The following is a 13,834-nucleotide window of genomic DNA, read 5'->3' on the forward strand; positions in this document are numbered from 1 at the left end:
TTTACAGACCGCCCAAAAATTGGAACTATTTTATGTATTTTAATTATTTTACGACGCCTTATAGTCGACATAGTGCAAAACTACCAAAGGTCTTGGAGAAACAAGTTTGGATATGATATTGTTATTGTGAACTTGGATGAATACACAATAGGGTGAAAGAAAGCAATATGCTTGCACTCATTAATTTCGGTGTGGTGTTTATAATTGAATGATATATTGGCATTTGAGTAGCCCTTCTCTAACAGCATGCCACCTTATTTTCATGTGCTTATTCTCTTATAATGAACGGTTAATGTAATCTTTCACTAAAAAAAATCAGAAAGCTATATAATTTGGTCTGTAGCAACGTTACCCGTTCTAATCATGCCCTTCTCCTCTCTTTCCTCTTGACTGGAGATTGGACGGACTCATTTTTTTCTCTTCTTTCTGAAACAAACTGGGTAATAATGAAGGTCAGCATTAATTATGCTGCCATCCAGAGGTCTAAATGGATTTGGATTGAAGGAAGTACTTTATCCAGACTATTTCTCAACATCTGGTTTGCCTGATATGAAAGACCCTACTCAAACGTAACATTACTAAATACCACAATCTTTGAACCCTAATTTTAAATCTTCACAAAGCTTCTGATCCCTGACAATAGCAAAAACAAAGCTATTGCTCTTTCGAAAAAAATAGTCTGTATAGAAAAGACAAGGTAGAATAAAAAAATAGGTTTGCGAAAAAAAAAAAAAACAGCCAAAAAAGCAGCTTTGGAAAACACATTTTGTTGATGAAGTATTTAAAATTAATATTTGTTCGTTTGATGTTGCCATAGTATTTTTCATTGAACAAGAATATCATATTTTATATCTTTCCGGTCTATTCTTCTAGAAAATCCATATTTTGGCATGCTATTTGTATGTTGGAGAAAATTTTTCAATAATTCTCAACAACATAAACCCTTTTGGAAGTCTGGAAACAAACGTCATTGTTAAATTTATGTTTGTACCTCCTCAGGCTGCCCTGAGAAAACGAACTTAAGACCATTCCCAAAAATTGTATCCATGTTTTTGAACACCTGGATAAATCTATAGGCTACTATTTTGAATTAGTTAAATTGTAAGAGCAGAAGTAGTAATAGTAATAGTCCTGAAAGATTCAAGTTAATACCCTCAGTTGTTCTTGGGACATTACTGAGATATATCAGTAATATCAACTAGCATACACACTGCAGTTTTAACAGCAACATTTAGTTTTAACTAAAACTAAACTAAAACAATTTAAAACAAAAGTTTATATACGAAATCAAATAAAACTGTATATTGTTTAAATCTCTAATTCTTTTCAAAGCAAAGGCGGAAGCTAGCCTCTTTGACCTTCTTGGATTCGGTTCATTAGCGTTCAATGATATAACATTTGGACAAAGGTCAACTATATTGGGCGAATTGAACTTTACTCTGTCAGATTTTAATAAATTATCATAGATAGAGTTCATCCCATATTCACCTGTATCCCGATTCAAAGCAAAATTCTTAAATAAGATTTTCTTTGTTTCAAGAGTTTCACGAAAATTTCACTTTAAACCCGGATCCCTAGAAATCAAAGAGACATACTCAAACAAAATAAAACTGTCTGGAAAATTACAAATATGTTCAGGCTAGCGTCCGCCTTTGCTTTGAAAAGGAATAGAGATTTAAACATTATGTAATTTTATTTGACTTAGTATATAAACTTTTTTTTTAAATTGTTTTAGTTTAGTTTACTACTGATGACGGTCGCTGTGCATGTGACCAAAATAGCTGGTATTTTTTGTGAAATTTATTAACACTATCTATTAAAAAGGATTTTATCCCTATTTTGGACTTTTATTTTATCGTCATGGAAAGGCAGTGTGGTCTCCGAAATTATCTAAATCAGTAGTTTTAGTGGTAGCAGCAGTAATAGTAGTATCCAGGGCCATAGTGTATAGGGGGAGTAGGGACGCCACTCCCAATGTTTTAGTCCCTTGATAAAGAAAAGAGTCGGTAAAACCGGGGCACGAAGCGCCACAATTTTTCTGACACCGCCAAAATTTTCTGTTTGGTTAAATAAAGACCACGAAAATACTGACATGTATGCCGAAAATGTTCCTGTTTGCGCTTGGGTAAAAGCATAACTCAGTGGTGCACGAACTGCATGGTGTTATTGAGAAAGCTGAAAAGGAAGTTTTCTGACTGAGCGACGTGGTGGGAACCGCTACATCAACTTGAAAGAAAAAATTAAATATCATATAAACAGTTTTCAACTAACCTTTTGTCACGAAATTTCGCAAGAAATTTCCACTCGTACACACCTCTGTTGAAGCACATCGGAAGATACTTTTGTCCATGAAAATATCTTTGAAAAAGCGAACATGCGATATGTGTGACATCTGCTTGAACCATGACAACAAAGCGTTGAATGATGACATTACCGATATTGAAACCTTAGTGTGGGAAAGTCATAAAGCATAGGCAGCGCAACTGCCTAAGTAAAGAACGATGTTGGAACAATGTATTATTTTTTTTTTCTTGGTCTTAGACCAGGGCACTTCGTACCGAAGCAGTTGTCGTAGAAACATCGTAAAGGGCTCATTTGATTGGAAATTGAAGCTGCTAATGCCCTTTTTAATAGTCGAAAGTGATTGGAGGGCAACTAACCCTCCTTCCAGACCCACCTTGTCCACAAACACATCCAATCAAAATTTTGAAAAAGCCATTTTGTCCAGCTTAGTTGATTTCTAGATAGAAATTATGTATTAGAGGAGGATATTCCCCTAGAACCCTCAGAGCAAGGGTTGTAAGTTAGGTCATAGAGGCATTTACGGTTTTTATAGAAAGTGTTTTCGTAGAAACTTCAAAAAAGACTCATTTGATTGGAAATTGAAAGGGCTAATGCTCTATTCAACAGTCGAAGGTGATTGGAGGGCAACTAACCCCCCTCTAACTCTCACCTTTTCCCCAAACACAACCAATCAAAATTTTGAGATAGCCAGTTTGTTCAACGTAGTTGAAACTTCTGGAAGTTAGGTCTTTGAGGATGAAAAAAAACCCACAGTCTACAGGGCGAAGGTTGTAAGTTACGCCGTGGAGGCGATTAAAATTTTTATAGAAAGTGTTGTCGTAGAAAGTTCAAAAAAGGCTCATTCGATTGGAAATTGAAATGGCCAGTGCCGTTTTAATTGTCGAAAGTGATTGGAAGGCATTTAACACCCCTTCAACGGCCCCCGTTTCCCCAAACACAACCAATCAAAATTTTGTGATAGCCATTTTGTTCATCGCAGTTGAAAGCTCTGGAAATTATATCTTTGAGCAGGACACTTCCCCCACAGTCTTTAGGGCAAGGGTTATAAGTTGTGCCCTGGGGTGCATATATGGATTTTATTGAAAGCTTTGTCATAGAAACTTTAAAAAGGACTCATTCGGTTGGAAATTGAAAGGGCTAATGCCATTTCGAAGAGTCGAACGGGATTTAAGGGAAATTAACCCCCTCTCACGCCAATCTTTTCCCCAAACTCCTTCAATCAAAATTTTGAGATAGCCATTTTGTTCAACGAAGTTGAAAGTTCTAGAAATTATATCACTGAGACAGATACTCTCCCTACAGTCTTCAGTGCAAGGTTTATAAGTTATACCTGAGGGGGGCATATAAGGTTTTTATTGAAAGCTGTGTAATATAAAACATAAAAGGGGTTAATTTTATTGTAAACCGTATAGGCGAACGCCATTTTTACTAGTCGAATGGGATTGAAAGGCATCTAACCCCCCACTCACGCCCACCATTTCCCAAACCCATTAATCAAAATTTTTAGATATCCTTTTTGCTCAGCTTAGTTGAAAGCTCTGGAAATTATGTCTTTGAGGATGATATCCCTTTCAGAGCCCTCCGGGCAACGGTTGTAAGTTGTGTCCGGGGATCATATTAGATTTTTATTTAAAGTTTTGTATTAGAAACTTCGAAAAGGGGTCATTTGATTGGAAATTGAAAGGATTGGTGCACATTTTAGTAGTCGAAAGTGAATGGAGAGCAGATGACCCCCCTTTCACACTCACCATATCTCCAAACACATGCAATCAAATTTGCGAGATAGCCATTTTGTTCAAAGTAGTTGAAAGTTCTGGAAATGATGTATTTGAGGATTACAAACCCCCAGAACCCCCAGGGCAAAGGTTGTAAGTTATTCCCTTGGGGTATATAAGGTTCTTAAAGTTAGCGTTGTCGTAGAGACTTCAAAAGGGGCTCATTCAATTGGAAATTGAGAGGGCTAGTGCTCTTTTTTATGGCCGAAAGGGATTGGAGGGTAACTAACCCCCCTATCACGCTCAGCCTTTCGCCAAACACACCCCGTCAAAATTTCAGATAGCCTGTTTGTTCAACGTAGTTGAAAGTTCTAGAAATTATACCTGGACTCAGTGACCGAATACCTTCCCCCCCCCCCCCTTACGGTAATCATTTCCCCAAACACTTCCGATCAACATTTTGATATAGCCATTTTGTTGAAGGTAGTTGGAGAGTCCGAAAATTATGTCTTTGAGTATGACGACCCACCACACCCCTCAGTGCTCAGGTTGTGAGTTATGCCCTTGGGGCATAAAAATATTTATATAAGAAGTGTTGTCGCTAAAACTTAAACATGGGCTAATTTTTTGTCCATTAAGAGGTCACGTGTCCTTTTTAATAGTCGAAGGTAATAGGAGGGAGACTCCCCCCCCCCCCACACCCATCAGTTTCCCAATCAGGTTCAATAAATATTGTGATATCTTCATGTTTTTAAACTTAGTTCAGAGGTTTGTAAATTTGAGCATAACACCCCCTTCCCACTATAGCTCTTTGGACCAGTATCGTCAGTTATGCGCTTTGGGCATTTCAGGTTTTTATAAAAAGTCTTTTCGTAGAAGCTTCAACAAGGATAAAGTTAACTGTAAATTGAGAGGCCTAGTGCATGTTTTATTTGTCGAAAGTGATCAGAGGGCACACGTCCCCCCCACGCCCATAATTTCCCCAAACCCCAAATAAAACTTTGATATAACCATTTTTTTCATAATATCAATATAGCTAATTCATAAAATTAGCAGAAGTAATCAAAAATTTAAAATAATTATTTGTGTCATAATTTTTAGAGGAGTTCTTTTTGTTAAACATTCATTAAAAATTTTATCAAGCATATAAGTAGAAGGCTAAACTATGTATTCTTAAAGGAAAACCGGAAAAATTCAAAATAATATATTCTTTTTCCAATAAAAAGTCTATATCAATATAAAATTAACAGAAAATCATTAAAAAAAAATTAAACAAAATGAGTCTTTAAAACAAAATTAAAGAAATCAAAAAACCAAAAATGAACGAAAATAGAATCAAACAACCTACCAAGCACACAACTACAACAAATTAGTATCAATAAATAAATGAAACCCAAAACAAACAAAAATTGAAACAAGTCAAACTTAAAACGAGCAGAAATTAATCTTAGTAGGGTTCTAAACCCCTATAATTTTTAAAAGCCAGAATATAAATTGTACTTTACTGAAAAAAATTCTTTAAATGTTTTCAATTTTATAACTTTAAGAAATCAAAAGTTAATTGAGATTGTAAGGAATAAATATCAGCATATATATATTAAACTGACAATCCACATTTTTTTCAGTAAATTTGTTTGAATTTTTTCAAACGAATTTTCAAGATCGTGCTAAACCCATGTACAAGATTGCTGATCTGATACTAGACCTCCCGATTTGCAACGAGACGAGAGTAGTCACCCTTAAGTTTTCAATATAGGAGCCTGATGAAATACCCATTCTCTAAAGGGAGGTTAAAGCTATACTGACTTGACAGTTCAATGAGCTTCTTTCAACCGTGGAAATCTTCTTTACCACCTAAGCTTCTTCAGACTGGTACGAAATAACGATAGTGTGACTGTGAGTGCAAATACAACAAACTCAAATACAGCAAAACTTTTTTACTCTGTTATTCTCAAACAACCTGCGAAAGGAATCAAAAAGCCCGAAAATCACAAGGAATATCGTTAGGGCCATGCTGCTGATTGCTGCCCCCATAAAGGAACCTGAGGCTTCTGAGCAAAGAGTGGCGCGTGATATTTGATGACAAAGATGCAGCAAAGTCTCTTGCTGAAGCGCTTACCAGTGCTACAGACCCCCGCTTATTTTGGTATTATAAGACATGTGCCCGATGAGGTAACACCGAACGATCTATGTTCAAAGATTAGGAATTGTACGAAAGCCAAGAGAATTCGACAATGTCGCTCATACAAGTTTGTCTTTGAAAGTAGACAACGCGTTTGTAGTAAAACTACAAACGCTTGTTTTAGTGATTTTTGTTCGTTTTAAGCTTGATTTGTATATTCAATTTTAAGTTTCACTCGTTTTAAGATTTATTTATTCATTTATATTAATATCTATTGTATGTTAGTTTGCATTGATTGTTTATTTAATATCTGTTTGTCTGGAGTTTCATTTATACTTCAATAGTAAAATGTTTTTTTTCGTTTTAAGCTTGATTTTCATATTCAATAAAGAATTACTCGCTTTAAGATCTATTTATTCATTTACATTATTACTTTTTGTATGTTTTTTTTGCTATGATTGCTTATTTAATTTCTATCCGTTTTGGGTTTCATTTATTCTTTAATAGTAATTTCTGGTCGTTTTTACTCTTAATTTTAAAAGGTGTTTTTATCAGCTGAACTTAAGTATAAAATGGCCTTTGCTTTTCTTTGAAAAACTTATTTTTCGGAAAGTTTTCTAATTAATTTTTGTTCGTTTTTGATTGCAAAAAGTTTCTAGTTTTTAAAATTTCGTTATTTCAAAATCAAACTTAAAAAAAAACAAATGTTCATCAAAGTATTAAAACTGATATCAAAGTAAGGACAATTTACAAGTAGCAATGAACAGCCCTATAGCTCTGGGCTATGGGCACTTCTGAATAGACGCGTATTGGTATTTGCCAATGAGGTGTTTTTAGTTCCAAGAGTACGGATTCGCTGCTAAGGACTGTAAAAACGCTACTCGCTTCTCCCGTTGCCGTGCCAATCATGCGAACAATAAAGATAAACCCTGCAATGCTGCAGTGAAGTGTCCTTTCTGTAAGCAGACAAACCATCCGTGCTACAATGTTAAGTGCACCGTAGCCAGAAAGCTCATGATAAAACCAGGATCAACTCTAAGCTAAAAGTGTCTTCATGGAATCTGAATGGTGGTGTAGTCAATAAACTCCCATTCATTGAAAGCTTGATGTCTTGCAGCGACGTTTTGTGTCTATAAGAACATTTACTTTCAGCCGATTCACTTTCCCTGTTAAAACTGAATGACAAAACTCGTCTTTATGGGGTGCCAGCTAAGAATTCTTGCAGAAGAAGACTTTCCGGCGAACTGGCGATGCTAATCAGTTCTAACCTTTCGGTATCAGTATTTGTCAAAACCGAGTGCTTTGTTGGCATAAAAATTGTTTTTCGTAAATTTTTTTTAAATTAATTTTTGTTCGTTTTTGATTGCAAAAAGTTTCTAGTTTTTAACAATTCCTTATTTTAAAATCAAACTTTAAAAAAAACAATTGCTCATCAAAGTTTTAAAACTGATATTTTTGAAAGTAAGGACAATTCTGATCGCCTTTCTGATCTCTCGCTCTATTCTTCTCTTGAGTAGCTTGTAAGTATCCCGGCTGTGGCGGTCGGATTTATTACAAAAAAGTCGCTTATCCTCACATAGCGCAATGATCTCATCTGTGATCCATGGTTTTTCATTGAGAGTTTTTCGTCCGAGGACGTCGTTCACTGTCTCGATGATTGCTGATGTGGCCTGCTCGGTCAGGGAGTCTATCTCATTAGAGGTGGTCAAGGGAAAATTATTTGCCAGGAACTCTCGAAATTTTTCAGGTAGAGTGGAAGTGTAGGTCTGCCTTTTTTCGGGATCCTGCAGCAGATCCACCCTGAATCTTGGGATTTTTGTTGCTTTTTGCAATTTTCTCATTCTTGGCTTGAACCCTGACATCAGGAGAGTGTGGTCAGAGTCGAAGCCTTCTCCAGGTAATGCTACTGTGTTTAGTACAGAAGACTTCCAGTGCTTCGATATTAGTATATAATCAATCATGTTCTCGATTTTTCCGTCTAGGGATCTCCAGGTCACTTTACGTCGATGGTGGTGTTTGAACATTGTATTCGTTACAAATAACTCGTTTTCTTTGGCAGAAGTCCAGTAATCGTTCACTTCTTGCATTGAGTTTACCGTGACCAAAAGACCCCAGTATATCGGACCGACCGGTATTATCCGTGCCTGCTATAGCGTTAAAATCCCCCCTGACGATCAGTACGTCTTTCTGATGGATTTGGTCGATGATGCTTTGTAGTGTGAAATAGAATTCATCACATTCTTCCATGCCCCGGAAGAAGTCTGGGCCATAGACTTGGACGACAGAGATATTCTTGGCAGCTCCCTTCAGTCGTAAAACGGTTATTCTTTCTGAGACTGGGGTGAAAGAGATTAAAGATTTTTTGGCAGTTGGTGATACGAAGAGTCGTACACCTTGTCGATGAACTCCACCCTTGCGGCAGGACAAGAAGAGGAAGGCTCAAGAGAGGTTTTCTTCACTTGCTCGGAGGAGGTGCGTCTCAGAGAGGCCGAATAACATCCCCATTGTACTTCTGCAGTTCTCTAAGGGCAAGATCTAGTTTTCCCAGTCTGGCAGGTGTTCAGATGTTTAGCTTGCCAAAGTGTAGGGTGGTTTTTGTCGGAACAAAACAACCGTGTGGATTTTTGCCCCGGGTGGGGGTCGTCCTAGGCCTAGGGTTGTCGGCTGCCCTCGACGCGGTAGCATGTAAAATCACATTATCATCATTTAAAATTGATTGTTCTTCGGGTACCCCAGACACGGTAGCAGATATTTGCATACTACTGAGCCCTTTTTTCATGATACTCAAGAGAGGTGGTTTCTTGGCTAAATGGGTTTCGGCGGCAAGCTACTCTTCTCCACCTGCTTTCAGAGGCCATTGTCCGTAAATCTGGATCCTCCGCCCTTCCGCAGTTGTCCTCCTATAGAGGGTCCTCCCACGATGGTGTTCTGCTTCACCATGCTTTGTAACCCATTGCTGGGAGAGAGTTTGTAACTAACGGGACGTTCCACATGCCTATGGGCCCTGCTGAGTATACATTCGATTGGCCGTCGTCCTCCTCCACCGGTATTTACAGTCCTGGGTGAGGGTGTCCCAGTTTCAATTAAGGACCCCCAGGGAGTGGGTCCTCCCTTTGTCCGTGCCTCCTCCTCAATGGAGGGACCCGACATATATGTAGGGCGTTCCCCTGTCCACCACCTGGGGACGCGCTGAGTGGCCTGAGAGAGGCCCCTACTATGAAATCTCAGTAGGTCTCAGAAAGCATACTTCTCTATGCTCTCTCCAATCTGTATTTTGTCCCAAATGACCATTCATATACGTATATCCATAACTCCGGAGCGACAAGTTCACTTGATTTCATGCTCTACTCGAACGGCGTGACTGCGAATGGCTCAAGCCATGTTGACTTTAGCATATCGGTATCGGATCATTTACCAATCTCCAACTCTTTTGTCATCGATAGTGTTCTCTTTAAAAAAGATAATAAGAAACGGAAGCGGAAATTCAAATTTGACTGGAACAAAATAAATGTTGCTGTATATAAAGCAGAGCTTGATGCCACACTTGATAAAATTAAGATCACCTTCCAACTGCTGCTACAATCCTCAGACATCATTGAGTCGGAGAAAAAAATTCTAATCAACATTTGCTTTAGTGAAATCAAACATGCAATGCGTTGGGCTCAGCGTTGTCCCGTTCCTTTACGTAAAGTTCGTTCAGGTTAAGAAATACCTGGCTGGTCCATAAATCCGGCTTTACAGCAAAAATGCAAATCTTCAAAGTTTTGGCACTAAATATGGAATGATTGCGATCGGCCAATATCGGGTGCCGTTAATGACATACGGTTATATACCAAACGTCGTTTTGCTAAGTTTCTTGCCAATCACAAAGCTAAGATTATTGACTGCAGGAGTGAGCGTCTTGCAACTAACCCAAATGAAATTCGGAGATTCATTGGGGGAAATAAGTCAAAAGGTGTCGCTTCCAAGTGAGAGTGACTGGATCAACTATTTCACCAGCGAATTTTCTCCACCTTCAAAAAAGTTCTCGCGTGGTTATGATCAATTATGTGGTTTTCATTTATTACATGCAAGTGATAAGCTGCTTCAAATCTATATTTGTTTTACCAAATCTTTTTTAATTCTGTTATTGTCCTCGATTCTCTGTGTGTCGGTACATTGACTCCGGTTCCGAAAAAAATATAAAGATAGCCAAGACGCATGTAGTTGTCAGTAAAGCGCCAATGACGCAGCAGGCTTTAAACTTTTACAGTGAGAGAAGGAGGCGATACCCAAACTCTTGTTTGTAGTGATTTTTGTTCGTTTCAAGCTTGATTTGAATATTCAATTTTAAATTTCATTCGTTTTAAGATTTATTTATTCATTTATATTAATATCTATTGTATGTTAGTTTGCATTGATTGTTTATTTAATATCTGTTTGTCTTAAGTTTCATTTATACTTCAATAGTAAAATATTTTTTTCTTTTTAAGCTTGATTTTCACATTCAGTCAAAGAATTACTCGCTTTAAGATCTATTTATTCATTTATATTATTACTTGTTGTATGTTTTTGGCTATGATTGCTTATTTAATTTCTGTCCGTTTTGAGTTTTTCGTCCTAGCCGCTCATGATGTCTCTCGTGCTTTTGATTCTAGTTTGCATTCTCATTTGCTGTATAGTGCGCAGCAGTGAAGTCTCAATCGCTTAGTTGTGTGGGTATTAAAAAATCTGAATGCGAAATTATGTGTTGTCGTGAAAGTATCTACTCGTCATGGTTCTGTAATGTGTAAAGCCGCAATTCGAGTTTGGAAAGGAATCTGCCAGGGTGGTGTAACTTTGCCACTGTTTTATAATAATAGTTGTATTGTACCCCAGAAAAAGGCTAGAAGTAGTTTTGTTTTAAAGATTTGGACCTTTCTACTCTCAATCACGCTGACGACATCCTGTTTTTAATTAGAACTGTAACGTCTATTGAGGAGAAGTTTTCTGTCCATAGTAGGGAGTATGCCGAAATTAGTCTCAATTCTAATGCTTCGAAGAGTGAGGTCCTTACTATCGGAAAATCTTTTGGTGATGTTGGATCCGTAGAGTTAAGAAATCAGAGTGTTCAGTTAAGACGAATATTTTTGATTGCAAAAAGTTTTTAGTTTTTAAAAATTCCTTATTTCAAAATCAATCTTAAAAAAAAAATTAATATTCATCAAAGTACTAAAACTGATATCAAAGTAAAAATATTAAAGTGAAAAACGAGTTTGTGTCAACCTCGGAGTTTTTATTATCTGGTGTTTGAACTATTTTTAACATAATGGCCATCTCAAAATTTTATCAGATGGGTCTTGGGAAAAAAGGGCGTGAGCATCAAAGTAAAAAAGGACCTGGGTGGGGAGCTAAGTGCCTTTTGATCCCTTTTGAAGCTTTAACAGGGAACTAGAACTTTTTATTTTCAATCAAATGAGCCCTCTCTGAAGTTTATACGAGCACCCTTTCTTTAAGAACCATATATACCCCCAGAGTATAACTTACAACGCCCTTTCCTGGGCCCTGGGGGTTTGTGCTGACCCCTTAGTTTTAATATCTTACATTTGAACTATTTTTTAACAAAATGGTCTCCCCAAATTTTTAACGGATGAGTTTATCCATCCTGAAAACCCAAAGGCGTGTAGGGCGGGATGGACTAGTTGCCCTCCGATCGTTTTTTACTCTGAGAAAATGAACTAGAACTTTTAATTTCCATTCAAATGAGCTCTCTCGGAAGTTTTTACGAGCATCCCTTTCATAAGAACCATATCGGCCTCAGGACATGGCTTACAATGCTTGCCCCCCGGACCATAGGAGGCTGTGTTGACAACGGAGTTTTGTTATCTGACTTTTGAACTATTTTAAAAAATGGCAATCTCAAAAGTTGTATCGAATGGGTTTGTGGAAAAAAGGGCGTGGCGGGGGCTAGGGACCCTCCGATCTCTTTTGACTCTTAAAAAACTGAAACATTTTATTTCCAATAAAATGAGCCGTCTCTGAAGTTTGTACGAGAATCCCTTCCACAACAGCTGTATATGCCCCCAGGCATTACTTACAACGTTTACCCCGGGCCCTGAAAGATAGTGTTCATCCCGGAGTTTTCGTTCTATGATCTTTGAACTGTTTTGAGAAAAATGGCTCTCTCAAAGTTCGTATCGAATGGGTTTGAGGAAAATGGGACGTGGAGAGGGTGGGGGCTAGTTTTCTCCGACCTCTTTTAACTCTTTAAAAGGTAACGAGAACTTGAAATTTCAAATCAAATGAGCCCTCTCCGAAGTTTATAAAAGAATTCCCTTCCTAAGAACGATATTTGCACCCAGAGAATTACTTTGCAACGCCTGACACCGAGCCCTGGGTGGTTTTGACGACAGCTTATATTTATTGTCTTAACATTGAAATATAATAAAAGAAATGTTTATATCAATATTATGATCGGCCATGTGTGGGGAAAAATAAGCATGGGGGGGGGCTAATTACCCTCAGAGATCTTTTTGACTTTTTAAAATTGAAAGAAATCTTTCAGTTTCCAATAAAATTAGCCCTATTTGTAGTTTAGACGAGCACAAATTCCATAACAACCATATATTCCCCCAGAGCAATACTTACAACGCCTACCCCGGGCCCTGGGGGGCTGCGTCGACACAGGAGCTTTTGTTATCCAACCTTTGAACTATTTTTAACGAACTGGCTATACGTAAAGGAGTTTTTGTTCTATAATCTTTGAACTATTTTTAAAAATATGCCTACCTCAAATTTTTTATAAGATTTAGATGGGGAAAAAGGACATGGGGGCTAGTTGCCATCCGATCACATTTAACACTTAAATAGGGCACTAGAACTCCCAATGATTGAGCCCCCTTTGAAGTTTATACGAAGTGCCCTTCTATATGAAGTGCCTCTGTGAAAAACTAAATGGAGTGTGGGGGGAGGCTACCTACCATTCGATCACTTTTGACTCTAAAAAAGTGAATTACAAATTTCAATTTTCAATCAAATGAGCTCTCTATGAAGTTTATACGAGCATCCCTTCCATAACAACAACATATAACCCCAGGGCATAACTTACAACGCCTACCTTTGGGCCCTGGAGGGTTGTTTAGACATTAGATTTTTTTTATCTGAACATCGAAGTATTTTTAACAAAATGTTTGTCTCAAAAATTTTCATCAGGTGGGTTGGGGAAAAGAAAGCGTGGGTTGGGGGTTAGTTTCCCTTGGATCTCCTTTGAATATTAAAAAGTGAGCTCGAACTTTCAATTTCCAATCAAATGAGCCCTCTCTGAATTTTAGCCCTCTCTCCCGGGCCCTGGAAGCTGTGTTGACACCGCAGGTTTTGTTATCTGAGCTTTGAACTTTTTTTTAAAAAAATGTCTATCTAAAAATGTTATCTGATGCATTTAGGGTGTGGAGTCTCTTTCGACTCTTAAAAAGTGATCAAGAACTTTCAATTTCCATTCAAATCAGCCCTCTCCGAATTTTATGCGATCATCCATTCCGTAAGAACTATACATGCCCCCACAGCGTTACTTGCAACGCCTGCCTCCGGGCCCTGGGAGGTTGCATCAACACAGGAGCTTTTCTTATCTGACCTTTGAACTATTTCTAATAAAATGGCTATTTTAAAAATTTTATTGGATGGGCTTGCAGAAAAAGAGTTTTTTTTTGGGGGGGGGACTAGGGGCCCTCGGATGTCT

General features: G+C 37.7%; 1 protein-coding gene across 1 annotated transcript; it reads right to left on the bottom strand.

The window, feature by feature from the left end:
• Window positions 1–521: 521 nt before the first annotated feature.
• Window positions 522–8,228, bottom strand: LOC148943949 (protein CFDP2-like). The gene is made up of 2 exons (XM_089101299.1): window positions 7,697–8,228; window positions 522–559 (listed from the first exon to the last, which is right to left on the bottom strand). The coding sequence occupies exons 1-2, from the start codon at window positions 8,226–8,228 to the stop codon at window positions 522–524; spliced, it is 570 nt and encodes a 189-aa protein (XP_088957425.1).
• Window positions 8,229–13,834: the final 5,606 nt, after the last annotated feature.

Source organism: Artemia sp. Qi Xiang Cuo, chromosome 15 (genome assembly GCF_049724085.1).
Source record: "Artemia sp. Qi Xiang Cuo chromosome 15, ASM4972408v1, whole genome shotgun sequence".
Classification (NCBI taxonomy): domain Eukaryota; kingdom Metazoa; phylum Arthropoda; class Branchiopoda; order Anostraca; family Artemiidae; genus Artemia; species Artemia sp. Qi Xiang Cuo.